Here is a 9,026-nt window from a genome sequence, read left to right on the forward strand (position 1 = left end):
ATGGGCACCCCTACCTAAAATCCAAAACCCAACATGCTCTATCATTGGAAACTTCTTGAATATCAGCATGATGCCACAAGTGGAATATGCCAGACTTTGTTCCATGCATAAAATTATTTAAAATACTATATTAAATTATGTTCAGGCTGTATGTGTAAGACATATATGAAGCATAAATGAATTTCATATTTAGACTTGGGCCAATCCCAAAATATCTCATTGTGTATATGCAGATATTCCAAAATTAGGAAAAAAATCCAAAGTCTGAAACAAACACTTCCGGTCCCAAGAATTTTGGGTAAGGGATACTCTGTGTGTGTGTGTGTGTGTGTGTGTGTGTGTGTGTGTATGTGTGTGTGTGTACATACATATATCTGAGATGTGATAGTGTTACAGAAAAACCAATATCAAACCAAATGGCAGACTCTGCACCGAGGAATCTAGAAGATAACTGTTTATTATGCTAGCATGCTAGTGGGACCAAGTCCAAATTACTAGCAAAGAGCCAGCTTTGGGTTCAATTTAAATATAGTGTACAAGCAGGAAGTACAGGGAATTACATGATTGGTTGCATAGGCTGAATTAAGTCATATATTGTCACAAAAACTAACTGTAAATATATTTGCTGAAAAGGAAGTGTTTATCATAACATAGGAACATCCTGGGGATGAGAGGAAGGGTTTTCAACAGAATGAGCAGAGTTAAAATGTAACTTTGACTGGGTTACTTTGCCCCAGTCAAAGTCCTTGAAGCTGATTAGAAGCAATACATTTTCTTAACTAAGGAAACCATAAGCTGAGAACTGTCAAACTGGCCCAGTGTATAATCAGAACAAAAGCAGCTGGACCCAGACAGTCAAGGCTGACTGAATTCAGCAGGGTGTTTATGTGACAGGCAGCAGGAGCATGGGCGGAGACTACTATTTGATTTTAAATTACTATAGCATGTCTGTAAGTTTGTTATTCTGTAACTCTACCTTTACTAGTCATAGCATTGTGCCCTTACATTTCCCCCTGATCCTACTACAGAGGAAATCTTCTTCCTCAGTTTCTCCTGTCTCTTTAGTACTAAGGAGCTGATGAGAGGAAGTAACTTGCAAAAGGAGTTGGTGGCGCATAGCTTCCATGGGATCAGACAGGAATTGTGTCAAGATACAGATCCTGCAGGGACCTAAAATAAGAGTTGCCAAAATACCATCTAGGGTCCAAGACTGGCTCCTGCCTGTGAGGGAGAAATGCTGAAAGATCCCCACCAGGGTGAGCATCCTGTAAGATTTGGACCCCATGCTTGAGGCATTCCCACAGCTGACGGGAGTTTTTCTTACTATTCCAGACTTATTATCATAACAGTGTTCCTGCTCTAGGAAACGGCAGGTACCTCCAAACTGCACTGTCAGGAGATAGTGTTACAGAAAAACCAACCAAACCTCTTTGATTCTGGAGGACGGCTGCAGCCAAGCAGTCCTAAATAGAGAGGTGAGGTACCAGCAAAGCAAGTGCACAAAGACTCACCTTGGTGCTGTCAAACACTGATGTAACCCATCAGCCCAAACAAAGAAAGTTCTGGAGGGAGGTTGCCAGACAACTTGAGGTGACAGTCAACATATCTATACAGTCAGCAGAAGCATTCTGGCCTTTATTAGAACCTAAAAAGCAGGAAGTATTCCCCAGTACCACTGTTGGATGGGGCTGGAGCAGGTGAGCAGGAGTATTTGTTGCATTAAGTTTGGAATTATTGCAAGCGAAATTGATAGGAAAGAGGGACACAGAGCCAACAGTCTTTGCCTAAGTCTGTGTTTACCGCTTGAAGGATGGAATGGGTACCATTAACCAGACTCAGGAGGTCTGGTTATGTGTCTTAAAACAAGCCAGGGGTCCAGCCCTTGTCCTTCTACCTGGACTGATTGATTATTGATTATTATTGATTATTGATTATTGTGATAAGATTTACATCTTTAATTTGAACCTGGAATTTTTAGTGTCCTGAATTATATCCCCATGAGATTTAAACAGATAATCCATGGGAGCATCATTACTTTGGTTATAGACAACTGAAAGTAAGTAACCCAAGAATTATGTTTGTATAACAGAGGACAAAGGCAGCTCTTGTATGGAGGTTCCCAGTCTGCTGGAGCTGTAGACCAGCAAATACTAACAAACCCAGCTTCACAGGAGACATGGAATCAGAAACTAAGCAGAATAGCAATACATTGGATCCATAACTTGACAAAACAGATGGGGGTGTCTGGTACAGTAGATACACCAATGTAGAGCAGAGTGAAGGTGATTTTGTGGGAACCTTCCAGTCCTCTGGAGATACAGCTCAGAATCCTGTAGCAAGCGCTAAAATTATTGAGGAAAAGGGGAATCAAAACCCAGTCAGGGTAACGTGAAATACTCTGGGTTGTCGGACATTACTGTTGACTCAGCTCTGGTATCCATCAACATTAGTACCCACTGCACAGTAAATAGTTCATTAAATTTTGAGGGGCCAGTAAATAGTTCCACATGTGGCCTCCAGCCTCCTGGGACCCCCAAGATCTGGGTAGCATGATCTACCTCCTAATCAGGGTAAAAGGAGGCCAGTGTCACTGCTTTGAGCTTCACAAGGCTGCTTTGGCCTTTGGGTCCCTGACCATTGGCCAGTGGTGTTGTTCAGGGCATCACCTCCTCCACAGAGCCAGCAACACCTCCAAAGGTCTCGTCTAACTTATCTACACCTGGGCCAGCAGCCAGCAGGTCCATGCAGATCTGTCATCCACCAGCCTCCAGTGGCCCCACAGCCTGTCCTTGGCGGGGGGATAGCCCCACGCTCCAGGGCCCTCCCTTCTTTTCCTCCTAGACTGGTACAGTTCCCTTGGCACTTTACCTCCTCATCTCCTGTCTGACCATCCACAGCATCGTGGATCAGGGATCTGTAAAAGGGAGTTAGCAGGACTGCCACTGACCCGAAAGTGCCAGGCAGCCCACTCACCAGGGTCGCGTCCTCCCTGCGTGCCATCAGCAGATTCTCATCTGGACTTTGGCACTATGATGCAAGCATCACCTCCTCGGTGCCCATTTCAAGCAGCACAGCTATCAGGTCTAGACGGTGACTTGCTCTGGCACTTCCCAAACCAAGTGAGCCGCTGCCATCAGCCAGTTTATCACCATCGGAGTGTCTGTTTCGGGGGCTCCCTCGCCACGTCCTGCAGAGCTCATCCCGCAGAGAGGGCGCTGGCGACGCTGACTACCCAAGAGCTGTCTTGTGGGCTTAACTGTGTGTCATCAGCCATGTCATCCCATGGGCACAGCAGCCACACAGGCTCTGCTGTACCTGCTTTTCATCTGAATTGGTTTTAAAGCCTGCCATACTGGGGCAACCACTGTGGAAATAGTGTGGAGAGTCCTCAAAAACTAGGACCAGGGTCCCATTTAATCCAGCTGTCCCCCTTCTGGATATCTTCCCAGAAGAATTAAAAACATCATACCACAGTGATATATGTGCACCCGTGTTTACAGCAGCACAATTTGTGATAACCAGATCTTGGAAACAACCTACATGCCCATCGACTGAGGAATAGATAAAAAAGATGGGGTATTTTTATATAATAGGGTACTACTCAGGCATAAAGAAGGATAAACTGGAGACTTACAGGGAAATGGATGCAACGTGAGACAACATTCATTAGTAAAATAAATAAGACATTGTATTGTTTCATTAGTGTGAAAAGCTGAAAGAAAAAATATATGTATATGTGTACGTACATGTATATAAAATATAGTTAAGATGATTATACTACTGATTTCTCTGAGTTCACTGAAGTGAAAGATTTGTGCTGGTACTGTTCAGACAATTGAAGGCAGATGTCTTGTGCTCCTGGTGAATCATTTGGGGATGACAATGTGCAATGTACGCACCATTGTTGGCTCCTGAATGATGTGCTTTGAAATTTTGTTTTAGTTTTTCTTCTCCTTCTCCTTCTTCTTCTCATCCTCAGGCTCCAAACAGACTGTTTTCCAGTCCTTTGGGGCCTGCCAAGCTGCCAAGCAGGTGGCTGCTGGTGGCCTTGATGAGCCCAGGGCCACTTACCCGTCCTTCCCCAGGGCTTTCTCTGTTCTTTGGGTGCTGTTCCACAGCTGCTACGGGACTATTCATCTCAATGTCCCAAAGTCACTTTGTTTGCCTCCTTGATTAAGAGGTGTTTGCAGCCAGTGCCCACAAACAGTTTGGCCATTCTCTGGACACTGAATCCAGTGTTTTAGACAGGAAGGCAACTGGCCTCTCCCAGAGGCTGACAGTCTGAGCAGGCATATAGGAGCCAGAACAGTCCAAAAGGGTGAGGCCAATCACAGTGGCACTGACAGCTCAAAGATCCTGAACCAACCTTTCAAGCATGGGGAGTACATTTTAGCAGTTTGACAGTCTATCATCCTAGTGAGCACCTGCGGATCACAGTGACAGCTATTTTAAAGAGACGAGGAGCAGGATCTGGAACTGGGGACAGCTTGTTTCTCTTAGCTTAGTCATCTTTTTAGTTTTGGCCTCTAAACTTCAGTTGTGGAACACCTAGGAGAGAAGGCCAGTATCATTAGTAGTGTAGTTGATTTCATTATAATTTTACCTACATATCAAGCACTTTGAAAATATAGAGTATAGCAAAGGACCGTTACTTCTTATCCACCACAGTTGTCCTGATAGTTGAATCCCTGCAGAACGTCGTCGACAGACAGCAGTTATGTAGTTTAAACAAAGGAAACCTGAGACCAGAGGCCACACGTAGCACTTCGGGATGTCATTCATAACACCTTTAAGTGTCCCCCCAGTACTGAGTAGAGCAACACACAGCATATTCAGTCACGAGTTTTTAAAAGGCTGTTATTTGGCTGGCAATCCCATGTTGACCTCACCATTTCCCTCTAAGGGTTTTCAGAAGGAACAGCCCGGGCTCCACCAAATTAACGAGTGATCATACATGCTTTTTCCTTTAATAAACTACTTGCACAAACTTTTCTTGACATACATAAGCTTTCCGGTCTTGTAATCATCTCTCTGCTTATCTCCGTAGCAGAACCAGACGTTTATCATACAGAATCCTGCCATACGGAAAGTACATCTCTGACATTTATAGCCTCCTTGATATTTCTTCTTTCCCACTTACTACGGCCTCCTATAACAAACTTGACTGCAGCTGCTTGAATTTTAAAGAGTTTCTTTTTCTTCCTCAGAGAGCAGACTTGATCACCGACAGCCCTCCGAGTCGCTTGAATCACTGTTTCATTATAAAACAATAGCATAAAGAACAAGTTACCCCTGTAAATTCAAAACTTTGTAATGTGTAAGAAATATGTTATATGCATCAACTCAAATTGATTTCTTCTGTAAAACTTCCTTAGGTTTGGCTAACCATATGATTGTGCCCTTACAGTGGGAATGTATGGTAATTATTAATAATTTTTTTAAAATGACAATCGTAAGAGATACATTGCCAAATCCCCCTCAAAACTGCACCTTGCTTGGAGCACACTCTTCCCACTTTTTGTCACTTCCTGAAGAAGTTCTGTAGTCCTCTTCATAGGTCAGCTGCACGGGCTGCCTCAGTGGCCTGGACGGTCATTTTGACTTTGGGGAAGAGCCAGAATTGAACGGTGCAGCTCTGCTGCGTGGGGTGGCTGCAGACAGGCCGTGACACTCTCATAAGCAGGTCCTTCTGTGGGGTGGCACTCAGCAGCGGCATCCACTGCCCTTTTGATCACAAAGATCTAGAACCGCTTCAGGAAGTGGCAAAAATGATGGGGTAAATGTGTGTGAGGCGAGGGGAAGAATTTTGTACTGTGATACAATTTTTAATTCACACACTCGCTGTGTATTTTGATCATCCCTATGCGTACAGCGCTGTCTGTAACACTCAATTCTCATAGAGCTGGGACGGATTAGAACAAATGCCTACAGGCAGCAGAAGAGGACAATAGTGGAAAAGGAGTTGAGAAACGCAAAGCTAGATCAGAGTGAACAATAAAAGTCCCTGTCTTCCTGACTTACTGGCTATTAAGAAAAAGAAAGTAAATACAAGCGCTAATTAAATAATTACTTTGCACAAAGTGTTCTGGGGGCAAAGGCCAGAGGCAGGAGCTCAGGAGTAGCCACTCAGTCCTCCCCAGTCCCAGACAGGCAGTCCGTCTACACCTCCCATGAGGCTGCCCAAGAATGGGCTGGGGCTTCTGGTGGCCTGGACCACCTCCCCTCAGTGCGTCCAGTTACCTCCCACCTGGGTGTGACAGTGTAGATGACTGCGCGGGGTCCCTCACAGTGAGCACGCAGTTCTACAGCCCTGGATACTTGGCATAGTCCTGGTGGCTTTCAGGCTGGGCTCCACCATGTCCCCAGCCCTTCCTGCCCACATGTGCAGGGTGGCATTCCTCAGCCTCTCCCTCCTGGGTCACTCATCCCTTCCCTGTCACACTGCCAAAGAAACAATCAAAGGTCTTTCTGCCCCAAGCTCCAGGGTGGCGGCTGCTGGTTATTTTTAACCAACTTTCTGGCTCCGACTCTAGCAGCCTACCCCACAGCAGGTCAGAGCCCGGGCATGTGGCAGCCACCCACAGGCAGTTTTGTGTTCAAAACTCAAACAGGAATAGGACAGACTGTGTAGAGAGGGAAAGTTTATGATGTTTGTTATTTTCTTTCACCTTGGGCTAGGGAGCAGGATTTACTTGGTGGATCACTGTAGATTTCTTAGCCTTTCTCACCCTGAGCCAACGTTGAACGCAGGGTTTCCAAATACATTTACGGCTTCCCTGGGCCTCGAAGGGGCCTCAGGAAAGGGGTTTTATACCTGTCTCATACTGAAAAGAGCTTAGAGGTGGCTCTTCCAATCCTGGTCCTTACTCAACAAGTGAGGAAACCTAGGGTTACGTAGCCAGTGACAGAGCTGGAATGCGGCCTGGCTCCCAGCCCTCTCACCCGAGGGGTGGGTGTGTAGGTGGGTGGGATGCTGGAGGCTGGAGTTGAAAACATGCAATTTAAAGCCAGTTGCACAGAAACTCAGAAATCACTGTAGTATCTGCAGTATGCACAGAACTGGGTGGGGAAGAGATTCTAGGGCTTTGATGAACAGAAAGGGGATCCTTAAGACACAGAAATGAGTGCCCTGTACATGCCAGGGCAGGGAACTGCTGAGCTGGGATCCTAGATATCAACGCACGTGCACGCGCACACACACACACACACACACACACACACACACACATCTGCTGGTCCCTCTCTCCAGCCATGTGACAGGAAGGCCACAAACAGCATCTCAGAGCCCATAACCACCAGCCCTGGGAGGAACTAGCTGCAAAGCCCAGGGGTGCCCTACTAGCCAAACACCTCTGACCTGGGAGTAGGCTGTGGTGTGTGGCCACAGCAGTGTCCCCTCACCCCGGAAGGTAGGCAGTGCTCAGAAAAGGGCTACACAGATCCCTGTGGATGACCTGCATTGTCTCTTAAGCCGTCAGAGACATTTAGGACACCCTGAATTCAGGGACAGCGTGTCAGGAGAAACCACTGCAGCAAGTGTGCCCATCACAGGAAGCTCCTGGCTTCAAAAACCAGGAATCAAAAAGGTATTAAAAAGGCAAGGTGCATCTTTCCCCAACTGCTAATGAGGCTCTTCAGGTACCATAAAAATGATGAGCCATTTTATGTCCTTGGAGATTGATGATGGATACATAGATACATAGGTAGATAGATTAGATAGATGGATATAGACATTTTAAACAACATTATGTATACAAAATCATGACTTTTTGTTAGGCACACTTTGGGATCTCACTGCAATTATAGAGTTTTTTTTATTTGGTCTGGTTTGGTTTGGTTCATTTTGTTTTGTTTGTTCTTGCTTACTGAAGGTTGGAGTCAAGAAAGCCACCCTAAAGATCGACCAAGATAAAGATACATCCAGCAAATCCAGCCAGAGTCTTATATTTACTAAACCCGGAGGAAGGAACTGAGAAGACTTCCCACCGGGCCGCAGCAGTGCCTCTGTGAGTCCACTCGACTCTCGTGCGTCAAACTTCTAAGAGCTTCCGTAAGACCTGAAAGCTTGTTACCCTACTTTTTGGCTTTATAGACTTGGATTCTGCACAGTATGTACTTTGGAGTCAGGAAAGAGGATTTGTTTTGTACCTACCTATGAATGTATATGTATTCAAGTATGTGAAGAGATTGTTTATAACCCAGGCTCCTAGGCTGGAAGCTACACTGTGTAGTCTCACATTTGGATCAAGATCTACCCAAACATCACATCCCCAAGGAACCCCCACGAGACTGCAGTGGAGAAAACCTAAGACCTGTCCTGCAGCCCCAAGGCAGAAAGGAACCTCAGGGATCTGGGGCCATGGGATAGTGACTTTATATCTGAGTTTACTGTATTATAATAAATTTAGAATGCCAATCCATCTCATTGCTTCTGTAATAATGACTGACATGTCTGCAGCACTCTGCAGATTTCAAAACCCTTCTCATTTAATCCTTCCCTGAGCCCTGGGAGCTGAACAGAATCGTGGTCCCCATTTTACAGATGGGGAGGCTGATGCCCAGAGAGGCTCACTGGCGAGCTTGAGATCACACAGCTAATAGATTCAGCAGCTGGGTGTTGAGCGCCAGTTTCTAGTTCTATGTCCTATTGTCCATTCTGCTACACCAAGGTGGCGCAGTCTCTCTAGTCCTAGGCTATAAGGACTGGCCAATCCCCCAGTCATCAAAAAGCGCACACTTGTTCTTACACCACCTTGGTTCTCCAGCAGGATCCAGCCAAAAGTCATGAGTCCAGCTGATTTTTTTTAATTTGAAAATGTACAATAAAAGTATTTTTATATGTTAAAAACAAATGTGTGCTTTGTACTGATTTAATCTCGGGGAAACAGAAGACCCTCTTGGAAGGCATATCTTACAAACCGTTGGAATGTAAAGTCAGTGGAAAAAACGAGCTTTACTTAACCTTTAAAAATCTCTTGAAAATCTCCAAAATTTAAGCTGCACCTTATTCTTGAAGTCAAAAAAAG

General features: G+C 45.4%; 1 protein-coding gene across 4 annotated transcripts in view; it reads left to right on the plus strand.

Annotated features, from left to right (window-relative positions):
* Positions 1-8,768, plus strand: part of Fhad1 (forkhead associated phosphopeptide binding domain 1) — a 124,665-nt gene extending 115,897 nt beyond the window's left edge. For 2 of the 4 annotated variants that reach the window (XM_063235553.1, XM_063235552.1), the window contains one exon: positions 7,872-8,767. In XM_063235553.1, the coding sequence (XP_063091623.1) occupies positions 7,872-7,973 (102 nt within the window). In that variant the 3' untranslated portion in view covers positions 7,974-8,767. Of the gene's footprint in view, positions 1-7,871 lie in introns of all 4 variants that reach the window. The other 2 variants (XM_063235551.1, XM_023565746.2) reach the window with 2 other exon arrangements.
* The last annotated feature ends 258 nt before the right edge of the window (positions 8,769-9,026 follow it).

The sequence above is a fragment of the Cavia porcellus genome, unplaced genomic scaffold (assembly GCF_034190915.1).
Source record: "Cavia porcellus strain 051 isolate PalLab524CR breed Dunkin Hartley unplaced genomic scaffold, mCavPor4.1 scaffold_25, whole genome shotgun sequence".
NCBI lineage: Eukaryota > Metazoa > Chordata > Mammalia > Rodentia > Caviidae > Cavia > Cavia porcellus.